Here is a 22416-nt window from a genome sequence, read left to right on the forward strand (position 1 = left end):
CTGCGACAATCTATGGTGGATGACCTTGGATGACCCCAAAATGACCTTGACATTTTTTCTTCCTACAGTAGTCGTTCCCACCAAATTTCATGAACCTGCAACAATATGCTGATTTGACCCCGCATGACCCCAAATGACCTCACAATGACCTTGCGATTACGCAAATTTTGCGCTGAAAAGCAAATCAGATCAAGAACCTCTGGCTGTGCTACTCTCCGCCAAGTTTCATCACTGCAACTCGTACAGATCTCCAGATAATCTGTGCACAAGGTTATTTTTCTTGATATGCATAAATTATGCAAATTAGGTACATAATTACCATATTTTGAGACGAAAACCTGCTAAAATTTGGAGACCACCAATTGCCACCCCTCCACCAAATTGCATCACAATACGCCTTACCAGTTCCGAGAAATTGTACTCGCAAGCTCGGACGGACGGACAGACAACCAGGAAACATAATACCTCCGGTGGAAGGCATAAAAATAATAAAAAGACTGTCCTGACATAGAAAGGCATACATGTTTCTTTTTTGCCACACTTTTGATGTAGATTCAAGATCTGATCTGGAATGTAATTCAAGTGTCTTTTACACTCTTCTATTTTTAAAATGTCCTTACCAGACCAAGGTGTATGCCTAGCTGTTGCAGAGGAGCCATAGATGTAAGGTACGAATGAGAGTTTTCTTTATTGATTTCAATGTAGCATTGCCAAGATATGAATACACTAATAATCACAATAGCAGTTCACCAGGCACATGACAAAGTCAGTGATGTACATACACTATTTTTCTCCTTCCATTCTGTTGGTGACTTGCCAACACGGTAGCCCAAGCACTCTTGCCTAATTCATTGAGCTGAATGCAATTTCAGAACTTCAAAATTGCCAGCTCATGTATGGAAAACCACTCTTTCAATCCAACACAAGGGGTACAGGTCAAGGTTCAACTATGCACATGTACCATTGACCATTATAGCAGTTTGAGAAATTGGGATGTATACCAGACTGATCATAATGCTGATGATTTTCACACATTTTCAGCACTGCTAACTATAGACCACTTGAAATTATTGTTCATCAGCAAAGGTGAGGGACTGGTTTATCGATATGCTTGAACGAACCGCTACACTGTTCAATGGCTTTCTTGTACTATATGAAATGTGGTGGGCGATTTAAAATGCACGTGCCTTGAACTACATGTATGATGTGTACGCACACTGCAGGGAGGGCAAAGAACAATGGAAATTGCCATAATTCATGTGCATACTGCCGCGCAATGACGTCACATCTCAAGTGGTCCATATAATACCGCAAGTAGTACAGCTTCTATCCTATGTTACCAGGCCCAAAAGAAAGGGGTGGAGTAAAGCAATGCAAAGCGAGCCAAAGTAAACTCATTTCAAACAAAATGTGCATTTTTGCGTATCATTTTGGTGTTTGTTTAATCCGTATTATTTTCATGCGCTTTATCGAAAGTAAATGTCTCTATAGATATATTATTTTGAACATGAATTACCTGCATCTTGGCCAAATATACCTTTAATCAAACAAGTATGTCTCTATAACATGCTGAACATGAATTATATACATCTTGGGCCTTGAGAGGTTCTTGGCTGCCCTGTATCCTGTACGTTACTTTGTAACACATTGTCTATATAGTTCTTGTTGTTTCAATTCCATTGCTTACCTGGTTGTGGTTGTCTGTGAGGTAGCGTACCACTGTGGGCAGTATGTATTCCTGGATGGTATCCGGAAAGAACATCTTATTTTCCTGGCATAGCATGGCTATGTGGGGGATTTGCTCCATTACCTCGGCTCGCACCAGGGGTTCTGTATTGAATGGGAAAATTAAGATTGGTTATGACTTTTGAATAAATGTGGATATGTTAATTCTTTAAAAATGGTACATTTAAGGTGGTTATGGAGGCATTATAAAAGTGCTCTAAACATGTTTTAAACAGATTAATTGAGTAGAGCAAAGTACACTGATCAATATACCTTTTGTTTGGAGTCAATCGGACATACGGTTTCCAAAATATATCAATTTATATTTTCTTTGTATCTTATTGTTTTTATCAATAATCAATCAAGTTAATGAGCTAAAATGACTGGAGAAGCTCATTTACATAATTTTTGCCAATATTTTGCTAAAAATCCATGCATAAATGTTCAGGGTACTTTTATTTTGCATAATTTTGCCCTGAAACTTGGTCAAAGTGTTTCTAATATGTTCTCATGTATTATATAGTGAAGTCGCCCCCTAATTTGCATATTTGCATAATTAATTAGCATTTATGCAAATTAGCTCATTAATTATGCAAATATGCAAATTAGAGGGCGGCTTCACTATATAATACATTAGAACATATTAGAAACACTTTGACCAAGTTTCAGGGCAAAAGTATGCAAAATAAAAGTACCTGAACATTTATGCATTGATTTTAGCAAAATATTGGCAAAAAATTACATATTAATAAGCCTTTCCAGTCCTTTTAGCTCATTAACTATATTGATTATTGACAAAAACAATAGGATACAAATATAAATTGATGTATTTTGGAAACCGTATGTCCGATTTGCTCAAACAAAAGGCATATTGATCAGTGTACTTTTACCCTACTCAATTAATCTGTTTAAAATATACTCAAAGCATTTTCTAATTTCTAGAAAATGCATCCAATACCACCTTAACATGTATCAATCTTTGTTAATCTGAAGTAAAAGCGACAGACATGCTTATCAGTATAGTCAATGCCTGATACAAAATCTAAACCTTTGAATTGGCATTGCTGAAACGTTTTCATTTGAATAACCATTTTGGACACTAGTGTAATTTATTAAAATAATTTGTTCTATCTGCAGCTTTATTATAGAGGTTTGTATCAAACTGTATTATTTCATGTAAATCATGGATAATATTTTGGATACCGTTTTAAGTTTTTTTAAAAAGAAATATTAAAATCCTTTTCACAATTAAATCACAATTTAAAATGGAAACAATGTATCACCTGGAAAATGTTGGAAAACAAAATAATCCTGAACCATAATCATATATATTTTATGGGGCATTTTTCCCATACTCCTACATGTACTTCCCTGCCATATTTCTTCCAACAAAACCCATATTCAAATCACTTTTATTGCTGAAATCACACCGCAAAAAAAATGAAATGCTCCCTTTATTTCAAAAACACACACTCGCCTACGGCCAACGTGACATCGAGAACAGTAAATAGTAGGCTTATTAAAAACTTAAGGCCTTCAGCAATATCATTGTATAGGTGACTTTACCTCATTACACATTGCCATATATTACACATACTGGATTTATGCAATTGATTTTTAGCATAGCGTAGCATTTCCTTACCAATATCATCGGATAGCCTGGCCATACATTCCAAGCCGGCATCCCTTTCCTCTGGGTTATCGCACACCGACCGAATTGTGTCCAGGAGGTTCCGTGCCACCATTTGCCTGTAATTACACAAGTTAGAAAAGACAAAATGTGATCAGCAAAATACGATACATGTAGGTGGTTTAATTTGTTTTGCAATGGACATTCAAAGCTTAAACATGATAGCTGTAAGACTAAATAAATCATCTTGGAAATTGGAATAGCTGCCTCTAGTCCTTCCAAATTTACATTACACTGTTGTTCATATTCCATGCAATTTCGCTCTCAAATTGGGAAAAAATTTCAACTTGGAAAAGCGACATCAATGCTGCAATTAAGCGAAGGGCATATAGGCTAACGGCTCTTTAAAAAAGAGCATATAAACAAGCAAATATTCCTTTTTTTGCATATAAGTGATCCAGTATAAATTCAGCTTGAAGATAGATGACTGATGACAATACTCTATTCGCAGTATTCTATTCAAAATCCATGTACGTTGATATTCAACTTCAGGCAGTCATGAAACTTCCTGCATTTCTGGGTCATGACACAACTGCATACATTTTCAAACAATATAAATGAATTCAGTATTTACATGAATCTTTCTTAACATTCTTTTATGCACTTCTATGTTATCAACACAAACAGGCCAGCAACACTCTATAGTTGAGCACCAGAGAGTTGATAGAGATCAAACTGGATCAGCATTATTTACAAAGCACTATGTGGGTATACATATCAAATATTTCTTTTGTGCATATTTGTCAACATTTTATAGTGCTGCTCAAAAGTCATGACAACTTGCAGTATGTCTGGAAAATATGTTTATTTTATCGGAACATAACACCATTTTTCCCTCCAAAATTTTAAACCATTTCTGATGCAGATCTTTATTTTAGGCATTTTGTTACTGGACTAATAGTTCTGGTGGTCTCCATTTTTCAGGCAGGATCACAACAGCAGGGAGAAAATTTATAGGCTACATAGCATACAATGAACAGAATTGTGTTTTCAGGTACCACAATATAAGTAATCTCTGCTCCATAGCAACGATAGCATTGGATTACAAAGGCAGGTCAACTTTCAAACTAAGCAATAGAACAATTCAAATGCTGCAACCTAATGACAAACTAATTAAGCTGGCAAGTGCAGTATATTGTGTGAATTATTATAGCTCTTAATAATTTGTCAAGGTTGCAAGAATGCCTGATTATAGCCCTTTACACTTGAGTCAAGTTCTTTTCATGAAAAAAGGGCGTTGAGGTTCATTGAACTGCTAAAAGTTAATTTTTCAACCATCACAGTAAGTCAGTATTTGTGCCAGAATTCAAAAATCATAGTCAAAGGCACAGTTCTTTAACCTTAATGTGAATGCACATTCATGCAATGACCATGTCCATTATAATGAATTACATCCATGGTTAACCTACACAAATCCACATCATGAGAAGTGGAGGTAGAGCAATATACACTATTATTAAAGTTCACAAACAGCTCATCAATGGGAGGAACTGGGACAGTTCTACAGACTACAATTCTCCAAATTCCATTGATGAATGTAGATTTATAACCACTACAGCGCATTGAACTTAGTCAGAGAGGTGATGTTATTACGACTCCAATCCACACAGAAGACTGAAGACATCTAGGAATTCCAGACATAAACACATCCTCCCTGACCACAATTCAATGACCCCAAATGACCTCTGCTACAAAAGTGCAATTGGGAACCAGTGATTTTTCTGGAGGCAGTAACTATGGTAACCGCAGGCTCCAACACATTCAATTTTGAACATGAGGACATTTTTGTGCTCTCTTTCATAATAATTCCATATTTAATTATTTGCCATAAAAATAACCGCAACTCAGGAATGGATTTGCCGTATTCTTATTATCTTTCATAATTTTTGTCTTCCTGTCTGTTCAGAGCCTGGATGCTATAATACAGACATAATGCAAGTGGGATATCATTTACATTTATTACATGTGTGATCCCTAGGTATACGATGGGAGGGAGGTGTTAAGACAGCATCTCGTTAACTCACTATTACAGGAGGAGGAATGATAGCTGTGTCAAGCTTTTGCTAATAGTGTGGCGTTGACCTGGATACCCAGATTCACTGTAGCTTAGGACACAAGAGATCTGTATGGATGATTTTGAATATAATCATCACATAATGGGTCTCTGCACATCATGATGATCTTCTCCGAACAATAACAGTGTGCTGTGTCAAGCTTTTGCTTGGAGTTGACCTGGATACCCAGATTCACTGTAGCTTAGGACACAAGAGATCTGTATGGATGATTTTGAATATAATCATCACATAATGGGTCTCTGCACATCATGATGATCTTCTCCGAACAATAACAGTGTGCTATCAAGTCAATGTACGGAGCAAACCATGAATGAAACTTGTTTTGTGAAAAAGGGAAGGGTATACAATCGATAGCATCCTGCTCTAAAAACAGGCTATTTTGACCCAATTCTGGGTTCACTACTAGTACTAATGACAGGGATGAGGGCGTCATCTTTGTAGCAAAAGTAGTATTTAGGCCTATAGTCCTATAGTGCTTGCAAGCATCATTTGGTTTTTATTCCCTTTATTTGAAATCTTCACCCCCTGTGTCTTCCATATGGGGCGTGCAGATTTCAACAAGAAAAGCCTAATTATTGTAAGACAAGTTGCTAATTTAAACAAATTCCTCCTGAAAGTACACTGGCTTCCAGTCAACTAAATCTTTAAAATCTATCACTGAAAATATGCCATTACTGGTCACAGTAATTTAATTTGGCAGTATTTAATAAAATTTAACAATGTTTTTATTTCAAGAAATATTCCACCTGCAGCTAAATGGTCACAAGGTAACTGGAACAAAATATTCATGTCCATCAAAATAGACCCCTCTGAAAACATTCACATGCAAGTAACTAGCCAAGTATGTGCAATAAATTGCAAAACATGATTTCTTCCCACACATTGCCATTATACAGCTCTCAGTCATGGCCCACATGGGCCGTCCATCGTGAAACATTTTGCTTCTACCGTAATATCAAAACCTGCTAGTGCAATTTAAAGGCCATCCCAAATATCTGGAATTTCAACTTCAAAACTTGGGAATCAGATTATTTTGGGTCAGGCCTCAAGATGTTCTTTAGTGAACTATTCCTTTTCTGGGGGTGCTTAGTTACCCAGCATGCACTATGCTAATGAGGATCATGGAGGTGAAGGAGAAGAGAGTGTTATAAGGATAGGGCCTACACCATATTAACTTGTGTAGTGTACTATAGCTATTAATTAGAGGTTGCTCAGACTGATATTCTGAAATATACTGGGATGTCGATATCAGGTCTGAGAAGATTTACACTTGAAAATGTAGGGTTTTTGGAGCCCACACTACTGCACTTTTTTCAATGTTTTCTATGATTTCATCTTTCAAATATAAATTTATAGATAATAAAGTACCGGTACACATTCTAAACTGTGCAATATGATTTGGCACATCTTTGGTCTTTCATAAATCACAAAATAACAAGAAAAACATTCCCAACACGTAACACAGGAGTGAAGACAAGATGGCAATTTTTGGCAAAATTAGAACTTGGTGTACCATAGAAAATCATCCAACATGGAAAACCTGTGAAATTTTTTTAAATCAGTCATGAAATTATTAATCTCTATAATTTATGGAACTGATGCATACCAAACAAAATCAGTAGATACCATAATTAGTAACTTATTAAGCTTTCTTCTCTGGTCTTATTGCCGACCAAAAGTTTTGGGGGAAAACCCCAGATTTTTCAATGTATCACTGCTCTAGCCTTCACAGTGAGTGGAGAAGGCTAGAGAAATTCGACTAAAAAGCTATCTGATGGGTTCCCTGACATCTCTTCACACATGCAGACAGGATTGAGGCATGATTTTGAGAGGCCAGCCCTTGTGTTCTCTCTCTACTCCAATAAATTACATCTTGAATTGAGGCATCAATGTTATATTCTGACCTACTTTGCTGCACAAAATACACATTTCAAGTTTGAGACTTGAGAAAATAATAGGAACAGGTTTTCTATGGAGCCTATTAAAGTTGAAATTGTGGAGGCGGTCCCTTCTAATGGAATTTGGTCTACCTTGTCAGCTTCCATTTCAAAATGTTCCCAATCATAAACAAAAATAAACTAATATGATGCCAAAAGTAAGGACTCAGTCTGTAGCCTGAAGTAGCCTTGATGGTTGCCAATCAGATTTGTCTTTTCACCATTCTGTAACATCGTATGATTTTCATCAGTTTCGCAAATTATGAGTAACTTTCTTACCAATGGAAAACACCCTTTGATATGAAATCCAATATGGCCGCAAGCAGCGCCGACCAAATGGAAAAATACACCAGAAGTACCCCGCTGTTTCCTCTTTTAAACATGTCCCTGATAAGTCTGCATGAAAAACAACTCAGACAGGCACAATTTTGCACTTCCACACCCGAAAACTAACAAGATTGTCTCTTCTCAATTTTTAAATTTGTTTAAAATAAACAGACTCTGATTTTCTCTGTAATGGAGTAGGCAAATAGCTTGAAGATATTACCAGATTTTCTTAACGACGTACTTGGAGTCTTAACGAGCAAGATCACTTTTGAATAATTTAGACACAATTATAAGCCCATGTGTAATACTAATCAAAGGTTCATCTTAGAAAAACACAGCCTATCCCTTAGTTAATTCACTCCAACACTGTGGTGCTGCTTATTATGAAGAAAAACATCTTTGGGGAATTGTGCCGCTTTCTTTCTCTCTTTATGATTCGAGCTAATATTAAATTCCATCATGCCTTGGCGATGCTGCGCTTTCTCATTCGGGTTTGGCCCTACTGCTGCGCCAGTAATGCAGTTCTATATCCTTTTCCCACCACTACCAGTGCTCGTACCGAGCCATCCTATTATGCTATCCTTTACTATTACATGACCGCCTTGTCACTTGTTATTTTGCCAACTTCTCTGACAAAAACGAGCCAGCTGGTAAAACAAAGGCGACCAATGTATTGCAGATATATTACGATGACTTCTGTGTGAGTGTTCATACTGCTAAATTTACATCAAAATTTGCTGGATATCCTGGATTGTATACGATAGATCATCTAGATACTAAATCATAAATGGCTTGTTTTAATTGCATTTAATTTATATTATGCATCCAGGATATATTTTAATGAATTTTGAAAATATGTTATGAAAACATTCATGATATAATAAAAACAGTATTTCACCTGCGCTGACATTTGTTTTTTAATATATTTTTTTAGGTCTGAAAATTAAGGAACCCCACTTACATTTGGATGAGCATTTTCTTCATTTAAAATGACAAGTGTACTTCTCCCGGGAAGACAGGGGAGTTTTAAAGCCAAATTGAAAACATTGCACAGGTTTCATATGTTACTTACTACACAGTTATTTCTACAACTGGTAGATTCTGAATCTGATCAAGTTTAATAAGGTTCAGAGTTCAACAATCTAACAGGGTCAGTCATTTACAATCCCATCACCTCCCATTCACTGCAGAGAGCCAGAATGGTCTCAATTGCAGTGGCTAATGTACAATAACATCAATTCAACACTCACAATTGATCGAAAGTTTGACAGTCAAGTTTTGTTACCATTTTTACTATCCTCTGACAAAAATGAGCCCCCTCTAATAATAAATGCCCCACCTTTTTCCCCGACTAAACTTAATCTGTGCGTTTCTACCGAGCACTCCGATTCATCAACAACTAGCACGTTTCTACTGATGCTTAAAATTAGTGTTGTTGCTGGGTTTTCATACCGCATCACTCTGATCCGATCTGTTTCCACTGCGCACATTAACCGGTAACACTTTTAACTATAAAACTGCATTACCTGCCAATGTTTCCCCAGTAGAAACACGCATTATTTTCGACCATGCGATTGCGGATTTCAGGCTATCAATACGTTCATGTTTACACTATCTTTAGGCCCGAATTTGTAGAAATTCCTTATTGTTTGTGGAGCACCGCCGCATTGCCAGATGATAGCAGCAATGTTTTTAATGTGAATTTTGTAAAAAAAAAATAATTAATGCCCCTCCCATTTTTGGAAAATGCAAAAGCCCATGGACATTACTTACAGAGAATACAAGAATTCAAAGGTCCACTCTATCACTGTACAAGAATTAGCATGGTTATAGAGATGTGTCTTGACATTATGTTTGAAATCCTCATAATTTCACCTAAAAGTTCTCCTTATGTAGGCCTACGCTTGAGGCTGCTTGCATGTGCATAGCGATGAAGCTTAAACACCCTGAACTATGTGGTTTTCTTCTCTGATAAAACATGGCTCCAGTACTGATTGAAATCTTCAGCTGATCATGGAGATCAACCTGTCACAGAGTTGAAAAGGTCACATAGGTCAAATATCCATCCTAGGTCATGGTATCAAATCAATACATCTACACAAGAATGCAAAATACCTGTGGCACATGTACAGAACTGAATGCACAATGTCATGTTTTATACAGTCAAATTTATCCAGATAGTATGGTCTATCATACATGCCTATTTCATTTAAAGTCACTTAGTTCTTCATGCATATTATTCACAAATTTGGAATCTAATGCAATACTGATGCTAAAGAACTGATGAGTATTTAGGGCCTAGATTTCGTGCCAGTTTGCCAGAATCAAAATCCATCTGAATCGCTTCACGTACTGCATGATTCAATGAAAGAAATTGATTATCGCAATAAATGTTACGAGAATCATTACAAGAATCAATTCAATGATTCTCGTCAAATCTGAGGCCCTGCCAACCATTTGCTGTTGATAACGTAGCATGCACACACATCAATTCTCACATAAAATTCCTTTAAAACACCATCAATTTTGCATAGATTCTTTAATTACGTTCAATGATTGAGTTTTCAACTCTCACATCTGAGGGTTCAGAAATGAGAAGCAAAAAACTATTTTTTTGGCCCCAAAAGACTAAACCCAATGTAATAGATCCACACAATGCATGTTTAGGACCAATGCTACCATCTTCAGGGTCCAGAGCAACAGAGCCCTTTGGAACTAGCAACTTCTGGAACTAGTAGAACTCTGAAAACAAATGCATACACTGGTTCCACCAATACAAAAGGCAAAGCACTTTACACTGTGAAACCATAAGTACTCGTTTTGGACAAATCTACTCGTATTCAATCTCTAGCTAACAATGGGCCATAAACCATTGTGATGGCAAAGAAACGAGTAGCAAATACGAGTAGTACAGAGCACCCTAATCGATATGATTTCCACCCAATGCAGTCGACAGTCAAGACCATCCAAAATGAATGCAGTATTCAACACCCTCGCGATCGATACCGCACGCCGACAGCCGGGTACTTTGTTTATTTATTTATAGCATCAAACCATCGAGATAAAAATCAAACAGTAGGCTACAATTCGCGTTTATCATATTTTAATATTATTATAAATCGTGATGTCAGGATCATCTAATGATGTAAATTCGCGATGTCAGGTCATGCAGGATCAGCATTTTTTTTATCAAAAAAAAGTTTACCGATGGATCACACATGCATGATTGAAGAACATAACCTGTCGCGCATATTCATTCATGTTAATAACGGCAAGTTTCCTTGTCTTCTTCTAGTCTTGAGCCTTTGTCCACGGTTTATACAAAATACTAAACGTTTGTTTTTTGGTCATTTTGTTTTTATAGAAAAAGCAAACATAAACATACAAATCACCGCAAGTACAAGAGGATTTATCAATTGATAAAAATCCGTAAGACATAAATACCGTCGAAAGTTATTCTACTCAGCCACGACTGCCCAGCGATTTATCATTTATGAGCGGGTTGTTGCGCCGCATATAAAGCCTATTATCCAATTTGCTCTTCTTTGTCGAGCACTTGATAAGTACAAACACATTTGAGAGAGGTACTTCACCAATCCAATCAAATACAGTCGTTTAAAACTCCTTTCTTAACCGTGTTCAAGTATAAAACAACGTGCTGATTATTCACAAAAAATCTGAAACATGGTCTAAACCGGTCGTATGAAATTTCATACCGGGCATGATTAAAATGTTATGTATTATACTATAGGGCGATTAGTTACATGTTTAAAATTACATTTGTATTCATTTAGTTTCTAATGTATTTTTCATAAAGATGTATTGTAATAGAGTAGCTAACAATTTGTACAAATGTGTGTATCCAGGAAATTTAAAAGTTGAGAAAGATCGTATCCTGGGTGTGTATCATCATACCATTACTCAATATCTAAATTGTAAAAAAAGAAATAGATATGAAGAACCACCGAAAAATAAATAACATGTATCGATGGAAGAACATGATGAAAATATACAGTAGGCCTAGGCCCTAGATCATTGGGCTTAAATTTATTCACTTCGGTTCGTTACAAAATGTCACCGTAGAAAGTAGGATTTCTCTGCTGTGCTTGGTCATACCCAGATTATTCTGCTACCAGAGTTGAAGAGAGAAACAAAGAAGCATGAAACCAAACCAAATGACTTCCCGAGCTCCGTCCCATCGCCGGTATCACTCAGATTATCTACATGTAAAAACAACGTCGATAGCCCGAAACACTCATCAGTCTTCATGTGAGGATAGGAAAAAGAAGGTCATGAGTTTCGGGCTACTTATGAAGCTTTTTCTTCACGCTCTACGTTCTTCACCACAAAATCATCATCACCATTACCGGGCACCATTGATGTTTCTCGCCGAGTCGACAAGTGCCGTGGCCTCGGGCGTGGCCCGCAAGCGCCTGTGGGAGCTTGAGGACCCGGCCTTTTTTTGGCTTAAATATCTTACCTTTAGGCCTATATTAAATCTATCATCGAAAATATGAAAGCTGCAATTATATATTCCAGAAATAATGTCCATAGATGTTCCATTAAATAGAAATGGCCTGACATCGAATGCCTTTCCGTCTTCTTCTTTGAGGCGATAAAATCCTATCATCGAAAATATAAAAGCTGCAATTATATATTCCAGAAATAATGTCCATAGATGTTCCATTAAATAGAAATGGCCCGACATCGAATGCCTTTCCGTCTTCTTCTTTGAGGCGATAAAATCCTGGGATGTATTCACGATTTTCATTTTCCTGAAGAGCAGTTCATTCCTATTTTGATACTTCCTTATTTATTTATTCCAGGTATGTGTGTATGAGAGAGAGTGATCAAGAAAGGCACAAGAAAAAGGGTTGATGGAAGAGAAGATCAAAGATTCCCTGGAGAAGATCCCGGATCAACCAAATCATTCAAAACATTTCACCAGTCGTCCGTCCTCATTTGAAACGCACCTGTTGTCGCACAAGCACAATTCAAAACATTCCCACGGCTCCAGATGCAAATCCAGGGTTTTGTAGAATACACAGGGTCGCCGCCTAGGGTATATGTGCTGCGCCGCATTCCATTGTACTAGGTCCATCCACCGTCACCATGGTAACTCACAGTTAAGACGGATGATACCATAAACACGTGTGTGCTTGCTTGTCTTCATAAATCATCGGAAGAGATACGATATACGCCAAGTTTTGAAGTTGTAAACAATTGATAATTTGTCCCAGGCTGTTTGTAATAATAAATGTTTTGCTAATTATCATATCTACGAATCTTTCAAGATGGGACGCACCATTTGATACTGGGGGGGTTGGAAGTTGGGGTCAGGAAAGAATTTTTTTTAATTCCATGCATAGGTGGGGAAAATATTTTTTTTTTTTTTTAGTGTTTTGGTGGGGAAAGTTTTTTTTTTTGCTCATGTTGTGGGTGAGGTTTTTTTAAATGAATTCCTATACCGGTACTCATTTTGTTTCTGATCCCGTAATGACCGAATGAAAAAATCAACTGGTTTTATGCATGAGCGCAAAAATTTTGTTTCCGAATTCTGCGCTCGATAATGTTTTATCACCTGCTTAGGCCTACTCATGCTATGTTTTATGTTATATAGTCTTGGTGGTATGTAGGGTTTCACCTTGCCCCCCTCGAAACTCTGCATTACCCCCCCCCCATGACACGCACACCTTCACGAACCAATTCAAAGAATTGAGCCCGGAAATGTAAAATGTTAGTTTTGCGCACCTAAATCCGAATTTGTGTTTGTGTTTGCATGTAATTGCATCTAAAATTATTAACCTATAAATCACATGAGCTTGGGGGTATTTAGGCGAGTGTAGGGGGTGTGTTTGTGCATAGACCATGGTTTGTGTGGGTCGGAGACCGACGAATGTACTTTGTAGGTTCTCCCTACTCATTTGTTTTTGATCCCGGACGCATACGGTACGTAATGACTGAATGAAAATCACCCGTTACGGTTTGATTTGTTTCATGCATGAGCGCAAAAGTCTTGTTCCCGAATTCTGCGCTCATTAATGTTTATCATGTGCTGGGGTGTATTTAGGTGTGTGTCAGCTGGTGTGTATGGGTCGGGTGTAGGCCTACACTCTAATATCGCACTATTCTCTTTTAATTGAAACCCTACTCATTTTGTTTCTGATGATCGAATGACAATCACCCGGTTTCATGCATGAGCGCAAAAGTCTCATTTCCGAATTGTGCGCTCAATATTAAATGTTTTGTCATAATGCTTAGGTGTATTTGGGCGTGTGTATGATGGGGTTTGGGGTCGGTATACACTGTAATTTCGTATACCATTCAATTTAAAATGAATTCCTACTCATTTGTTTCTGATCCCGTAATGACCGAATGAAAATCGCCCAGTTTATTTATGCATGAGCGCTAAAGTCTCGTTTCCGAATTCTGCGCTCAATAAGGCTAAGTAAAAATAAAAACATGTTTCACGTCCGGTTTTCAAAAAAGGAGGAAGAGGGGCTTTTTATTTTCTATTTTTTATTGCAAAATTGGTGTAAATACCCATACTTAGAGCTGTTTTAGCGTACAATCCGTACATACAATAATGCCTGGATAAAGGAGGAGGCCCTTTTTTATTTGTTGTTCTGAGAGTTACACCCCTCTAATGATCACAAAACCCTCCTAAAATGTTTCTTGTATCTTAACAAGGCTATAGAAAGCATCCCAACTTCCTAGACATATTTTTTGAAAAGTTACAACTGAATTTCAAAAAATAAAAATTTATTTGAGAAAACCTCAAAAAAGGAAGCGGGAGGGGACGTGAAACATGTTTATTTTTTTTTATTTGGCCTAATGTTTTAGGTGCTTGAGTGTAGGGGTGTGTGTGTGTGGGGGGTGCTGGGAGGGGTGTTCGTGTGTAAGTGTGGGTCGGATGAACGCTCTAATTTTGTACTATCCATTTTTTTATTAGAATTTTTGATCCCGTAATGACGGAATGAAAATAGGCCTACACGGTATTATGCATGAGCGCAAAACTTGGAAGTCTCGTTTCCAAATTATGCGCTCAATACAAGCATGATCTAAGAATTCTATAATTATGTGCTTGTACTTTTTGTTGTACGTGTGTAGAATGGGATGAACGTGGGGGGACCTGCTGACCCCAAACAAAATCTACTCCCCCTTGGCATAAAATGAAAAAAAACAACCCCAAAACATTGAAATATAATATTACTAGGCGGTTACCCATATTTGGCGGTTCTCGGCTGGACGCGATTACTTGGCTGATGGTAACTGAAGCCACCAAGTGTCATGCCCATATGATAGTTTTTACTAATTTGACCTCAGATAACCCCTGGTGACCCCAAAATGACCTTCCAAAAATTTGGCTCTAAATGTTGACTGTACCCACCAAGTTTCATGCCCATACAACAGTTTTTACTAATTTGACCTCAGATGACTCATGGATGACCCCAAATGACCTTGCAAAATTTTGGCTCTAAATGTTGTCTGTACCCACCAAGTTTCATGCACATATGACAGGTTTTAGTATTTTGACCTCAGATGACCCCTAAGTGACCTCGGATGACCCCAAAATGATCTTCCAAAATTTAAGCTCTAAATGTTGACTGTACCTACGAAGTTTCATGCCCATATGACAGTTTTTAGTAATTTGACCTCAGATGACCCCTGGAAGGGGGCCCCGAGGTCAGATGATTTACGAACATAACCTTCTTGCCAGGACAGAACTACACCCACCCATCGTGTGTTTTTTTAACGCTCTCGGGGAAGAGTCGGGGCCCATGGGGCACCCACCCACCCCCTTGAACCAAAAATCGTTGCAGAAAACATTCCACATTTACCGACCCAGTCGGACCCACCACCGCCTGCATTAACTCTGCCCCCCCTCCCAGCCGGTAAACATGCACATGGGCCCTGCACCCTCACCATGCTCACCTCGAAAAGCACCCCCTCCCACCCTCCCACTAAAAATTCCCCATGCCGCCACTGCGCATTTTAATACAAGGTCTGTGGTCTATTTAGGGACGCACCATTAGATTCTCAGGGTGGGGGTAGGAAGTTTTTGGAAAAAAACTTCAACATGAGTAAAAAAAAACCTTTCCCCACCAACACTAAAAAAATAATAAAAACTTCCCCACCTAACTGTGTATAAATGCATGAAATTAAAAAAAAAATTCCCCGACCCCAACTTCCTACCCCCCCCCCCCCGAGTATCAAATGGTGCGTCCCTTAAATGTTTGGATCAGAGCATGGACCAAAAATTGTGACCGCACACACGCACACCTGTGTAGGCGCCATTTCGTCGGGTATAAAAAAAAAACACTCCTCAAAAACTATAAAAAAAATCATCAATTGGTATGTACATGCACTCTGCAGCTATGGTACTAGCTAGGGATTTTCCCATGTTGTCGCCACCTAAAAACCTATAGAAACAACAATAAATAATGACTTGGGAGTCGGAGATTTTATTAGGGTGTTCTATTTGATGTTTCTTCCAGGTTTCCTACAGATCCTTTTAGCGCATGATTTTTATTTATATTCATTATTAGGGGTGGTGCAATAATTATGTGTACCCCTGCTGGGGGTGAATTCTCAAAATGGTCTGCCAAAAAACGCTTGCCCCCCCCCCCTTTGATGCCAAAAAATCTTTGCCCCCCTTTCGACGTGCCAAAAACCTTTGCCCCCCCTTTGACGTGCCAAAAAATCTTTGCCACCCCCTTACACATGCAAGATTTTGGGGAACCCAAATTTAAAACCTTAAATTGTCTTATCATATATGCGAGCGCAGTGAGCAGGAAATTTTGCATATTTGAATGTGTTCCTAACGCTTTCCTATGCTTTTTAGGGCGTAATTATGTAGAAACGGTACCCAAAATATCTGTGCCAAAAATTGCTTTCCCCCCTTTCGACCTGCCAAAAAAAATCGCTTGACCCCCCTTTTGACCTGCCAAAAAATGTTTGCCCCCCCCCCTTCTGGCCTGCCAAAAAATCTTTGCCCCCCCCCTATAATTCACCCCCTCCGGGGTACACATAATTATTGCACCACCCCTTATATGGTCTCAGTATTTGTGTAAATTAAATACTGACTATTGTAATGGTTTGATTAAAAAAAAATTGAAAATCAGTTAAACAAGTTCGTAAAATTACAAGCACAGAATTATACAGATTCTGATGAAATTGAAAATATAATTTCCCCAAATTACACGCCGTTTGTTTACATTTTATGTGCACGCGGTAAATCATGTACTCTCTGACGAAATGTGGTTCTAAAAAGTACGTCCATGCATGTACCATGTGTTCCCTGGGCATGGATACCCTCATTTAAATAACTAGGGCGGTCACGACCGCTTCCCAGAAATAACATCAATGAGGTTCGGCTCATCAAAGTCAGTTAATACACATGGATGAGGGAATTCAACTTTGAATATAAACAAATCAAATGTATCGCAATGAAAATGATAAATTCAGCATGTTCAGCTGGGCTGAAATCGAGTCAACTGATCCGGCGGCGCTGGCCTAATTTTAAATTGCTTGATGGACATTCCCGAGAGACATTCACGAGTCCGGTGCATTTGCATTATCATATCAGTAAAAACAAGATGAAGACCGGAGATGAAGATCACGTTGGTGCTTGGCCGGGCTTTCTTCAGATTCGTGGACGACAGAGTACGACTAGCGACTACGAGTACTGCCCGATACTGCAGGATCGACTCTTTCAATTCAGGACTCAGTTCAGTTTTGTTGGTGGTTTATCGACTTTCAACTTTGAATTCACAAATGCTCGGCATGTTGCATAAATTTGGTTATTTCACCGGCCGGAACTGCCGGGCTGGGTGGCAGTGGGTCTCGGTGCGGTGTGGGTTATCATCCCGGACTGTCCCGCCTTCATAACTTATGGGCTTGCACTTGATCCGGACTTATGTACGTGATTTTTTAATTATGTGCAGTGCTTTGGTTCTAAAAAATTGGAAAGGAGCAGAACACGTCTGTCAAACAATACAACTCATGAACTTACAAGGAATATAAATTAAGATGAAACCCGAGATGAAAGAAGTTACAAGCCAAAAATACATTTACGGTAGGCATATAAAACTACATACGAGGTTGGGTTTTTTTTTTTCACGCTAAGCGTCACGTCCGTGCCGATTTATAAACTTTCAAAACAACGGATATAAAAGACTTTGTCATGATCTTAGTTCTCATTTATAGATATTCTTGATCCATTGGTTATTAATTAGTAGGCCTACTCCGGATCCATGGCAGAGCGGGACAACACAATTTATCGCCAGCCAAACAAATATTATTATAATTAAAGACGCAAGCAATCTAATTTTAATTGACACATGATTTTCTCCTTCAGTAGTTCAAAAAAAGTATGAATAAAAAATACGTGATGAGCTCGTAGGCCTATTCCAAGTATAATGTAAATTTTGAGTGATTTATATTTTAACTTGGTGATCAACACGTGTTGCTGTTGTGTTGCAATCAGTGACAGAAATATTAAACGGCAAACTCTAGAGACAAGAAGATGGTCATGCTAAAAGTAATGTTGATAAAATTAGGTTATTTATATTACTGATTTGACATCCAACAATTTGCTACGATCGATCGAACCTTTTATCACTCGGCGACGCTGAAGTATGTAGTTTCAAGTGGGTTTGGAGCTCCCAAAATAACCAATACACCCAAGCTGTGCATTGGGTGCTTTTTGCTGATTTGCTACTCGCTTTTTGCTGCTCGTTTCTCAAGTGGCGATGCTCGTTTTTCAAGTGGCGATGCTCGCTTTTGCTACTCGTATTAAAGTGGATTGGGTAACATAACAAAGGAGGAACAATGGTTAATTCCTCATTGTTTGGAGATTTTGAAAACGAGTAGAAGTGTCCAATACGAGTAGTTTTCCATTACCAGTGTTAAAACTGAAACAAAACACTCGTATTTTCAACTACTTGAATCATAACTTGACAATCAGTACCGGTAACAACAAGTTTCATATCTAACAAAATGATCTCGCTGATTTCTCCACATCGTGCTGGAACGCTCCCTACCCAGGGTTAACAGGGAAAATTGGTGTGGAATTTGCACTGCTGCTGTTGCATGCGGAGCTGGGGTGATGATCTGTGATGGGAAAAGACAAATTTGTGATGCTGGTGTGGCATATTGAAGACACTGACATCAAAACACCTGTCTGACACTGTCATACCTGCAAGGCATGTACATGCACTTGACATGTGTGTTGGGGTGAGGGGGTGTAGATGGGGGTGCATGTGCCTGTGTGACAACTCATGTTTGGGTGTACCTGTGAACATGCCAGCACACATACACATGTGAATGCCTGACACACCCATTACACACTTATATTTTTTGGTCTGTAAATATATAGGCCTAATTTATGCCAATTATGAGTTTCATGGGAAAAGCTCATTGAACTACTGATCTTTTCGAAAACGGCTAAACATGACAAGAAAAGATTAACTGGATTCTTCCAATGCACTGCTCAATTTGCAAGTGCTGCACCGAGTTTGGGTCATTGTGCATGGAACACTATTGTCATACAATGTAGTCTGGTACCAGGTAAAGGTGTTATTGTTTCCCTGACAAAACAAAAATGCTTTAGTCTTCATGACCTTACGAAAATAAGAGCTGGGTTTACAACAAGAACGGCTTACCCTTGGGAGATGGAGAGAGATTCAAGACACTATACACCTGATGACCCAGGTCAGGTGAATGGCTTGAAATAGCTTAGTACGAGTTTGAATATATTCAAAGAGTTGGACTGAGGTGATAGCAATGTATCAAGTTCCACTAAATATTTCATACTTTCCCACTGACCGTATTCAAACCGATCATGTAGATTACTTGTAAACGCTCCCTCTCCACAATGAACCACAATGGCCTCATCCCAATGACATCGTTCAATAACCTCCATTAAACAATCATAGTGCAAAATTTGACCTCAAGTTGTAGAGTATGAGTTTTTGTACCCAAATTTTCAAAGGTCGTTCAATGAATTTTCAAATGTATTGGAGTTAAAGTACTGTGCCTGATAGATGAGCATGTTGTGGATTCTAGTGTCTGATTAGGAGAGACAGCACTGATGCAGCAAAATGGCATCTTCAAGTAAGAGCATCTATCACATAAAGGCCAGAGTGAGAGATGGGATGAGGATGAGAGGAGGAGGAGGAGGATGATGATGATGATGGTTTGATGAGGAGGCACTGATGGGATGCAAATCCCTGGAGATGCACCCACTCCTCCTAGCAACAGATTTCAATACCACATGTTCAATTTGCAAATTATATGGAATTACTGGCAGATCACAGGGACACCAACTGAAAATTGGACAATGATTAGTTCCCGCATTGGGATTTTTAGCTAAACATCCATTATTTTGGAGAGTGGTCAGTCCCAGCAGGTTGTTCCTTGAGTTATCTCCCAAGAATGTCCATCCTCACAGCACAAAATAATATGATCCTGCGGGGAGAACTACATGACGTAGCACACAGGGATAGAGGGACAACCATTTCCTGTTGACAACTGAGACTAGTGCATGCAATATCTACCCTGGAGTACAAGTGTGGAGTGTGGAACCGTATACCGTAAAATCCCGATAAAATATCAACGAACATATGGGGGGGGGTAGGCTCTTTTAAGATTATGAAGTATTGGGCAACCATAGATCCAGTATAGTATAGTAGAATACAGGCCATGTACATTTTTTTAGATGCACTGTGGAATTGAACCACACCACTTTTCCAGTATCTGTGACCACACCCACTAAGCCACTACTGCAATGGTACATCATACATACATACACATGGCTGATTTTCAATGCATGTAAATGCCCATCTTCGTTCTTCAGACATTGATAATCAGTAAATACTTCTATCAAGCCACATGGGCAGTATGGTAGTACAAACCAGTTTTTGTAGTCCACACTGTAAGAATTTTGTTTCATTCCATCATAGATCCCTAGATCTAAATTTTGTATGATCCCATCAACTCTGTAATATGCAGACACAAAACAACTTCTGGCAAACTTCTCATACTTGGAAACCTGACCTCCAAAGGGGAAAAAAGGTCTTCTTTTCAGTTTGTATAAGTTATTGTGCAGGAGCATAATAGGTCACAGGCAGGTTACTTGTGTAGGGTCTATAGTAAAGTATGAAACATACTTTTACATACTTTCAGCGAGCGCTTGCTTGTGGCCAACACTGGGGTACAGGCAGTGCATGAAAAGAAAATGGCCATTATAATAATATTTAGTGATTCAGGGGTGTTGGAATGTTGGGCAGAAGCATGGGCACAGCAGAGGTAGCCATGTCATAGTTCATGAACACAGGGGTAGGTAGGTAGCTAAATGCATGAATGTATCCCAACATAGGCCAGCCATGATGTCAGCCAGCCTGTGAGCCAAGCAAGCAGGGCTTTATATCAAGCACATGCTGGGAATAGTATGCAATTTTGCTGGTCACACCATCTTCAGATGTCACCATCTGTTAGGGACCACCTGAACAAAATCCTGCCACATTTACTGCAATTTGCATAATTTGATAGATATACCCAGATTACAGTATAATCTGCATGGGGTAAGTTGATGAATGGACAAGATGCATATATGACAATTATGCAAAAACGGCAGTTGAACTGCGTAATAAAATGCATTAACTTCGTTTGCAGTTGTACCGCCAAATTTGTGTTCAATTTCAGAATTTTTTAGCACCTTTTAGCTCAAACAGTTTTTACTGAACTCAGTCATAACACTGCTTCCTGAACTCGAAATTGAAATGTATTGAGCCTGGAATGGGGAAAAACAAAGGCAATCAAACAACTGAGAACAAAAAAGATTAAAGATGGGTTCTCTGAGTCATAATCAAACAGATACTGTGTTATATCATGATAATCAGATGTGTAATATCACACAAAAATGATAACCATAATCAATTTCATCTCAAAGGTCACTTCCAATGCAAATAACATGCTCTCATCTTTAGGTCTGGGTCTCATTTTAGGTTCAAAGGTCAGTCTATTGGCTCTCTTCTTCCTACACATAAGTCCACAGTGATCGCATACATGTGTGGACAAGCTAGCCATGTTTTAATAACTTTAATACAAATATATTGTGGGGAAAAACAAAGCCATTTTCAACCAGCTAACACATTTATTTCATTATCCCTGGGCTGGAAACTACAGAGATTGAAATGGCTTGCAGGTGTGCATAGTGTTTACTGGCAAATTTGATGCAAAATCATCTCAAGCCCCAGCCAGCTGAATTGTTGCAAATTCAGCTTGATTGAATTCTGGATGGAAGGCCGGTCAGGATAGGCTAGTACTGATAACAAAACAGAAATGGCTGTACTGTGTGATCTGAAAACTGCATCTATTGGCTGATTTCAAGTAAATGGAGGCATTTTCCTTTGAAACTGAAATTCTGTTCATTTGAAATAAATGTCAGTTCCCCCTTTTCCAAAACACATTCTCTGATCATCAGATGAATATTTCATTGAAAACATCATGAAAAGACATGGAATCATAATTTATTCTCACGCAATGCTTACTTTAATCACCCATGAAATGGTTGCTCATGAATATATTCATTAATTGCAATTCCACCCCACAACATTGTTTAATTTCATTTACTACCAAGGTTAGGTTTTCATTGATT

At 38.4% G+C, this 22416-nt stretch overlaps 1 protein-coding gene across 4 annotated transcripts in view; it reads right to left on the reverse strand.

Moving 5' to 3' along the window:
- The window catches only part of LOC140135678 (serine/threonine-protein phosphatase 4 regulatory subunit 1-like), a 125271-nt gene that overhangs the window by 42344 nt on the left and 60511 nt on the right, over window positions 1–22416 (reverse strand). For all 4 annotated transcript variants that reach the window (XM_072157263.1, XM_072157264.1, XM_072157262.1 and 1 more), the window contains 2 exons: window positions 3368–3474; window positions 1688–1830 (listed from right to left, as the gene is read on the reverse strand). In XM_072157263.1, coding sequence (XP_072013364.1) covers window positions 1688–1830; window positions 3368–3474 — 250 coding nt within the window. The remainder of the gene's footprint in view (window positions 1–1687; window positions 1831–3367; window positions 3475–22416) is intronic.

The sequence above is a fragment of the Amphiura filiformis genome, chromosome 16 (assembly GCF_039555335.1).
Source record: "Amphiura filiformis chromosome 16, Afil_fr2py, whole genome shotgun sequence".
Taxonomy (NCBI): Eukaryota; Metazoa; Echinodermata; class Ophiuroidea; order Amphilepidida; family Amphiuridae; genus Amphiura; species Amphiura filiformis.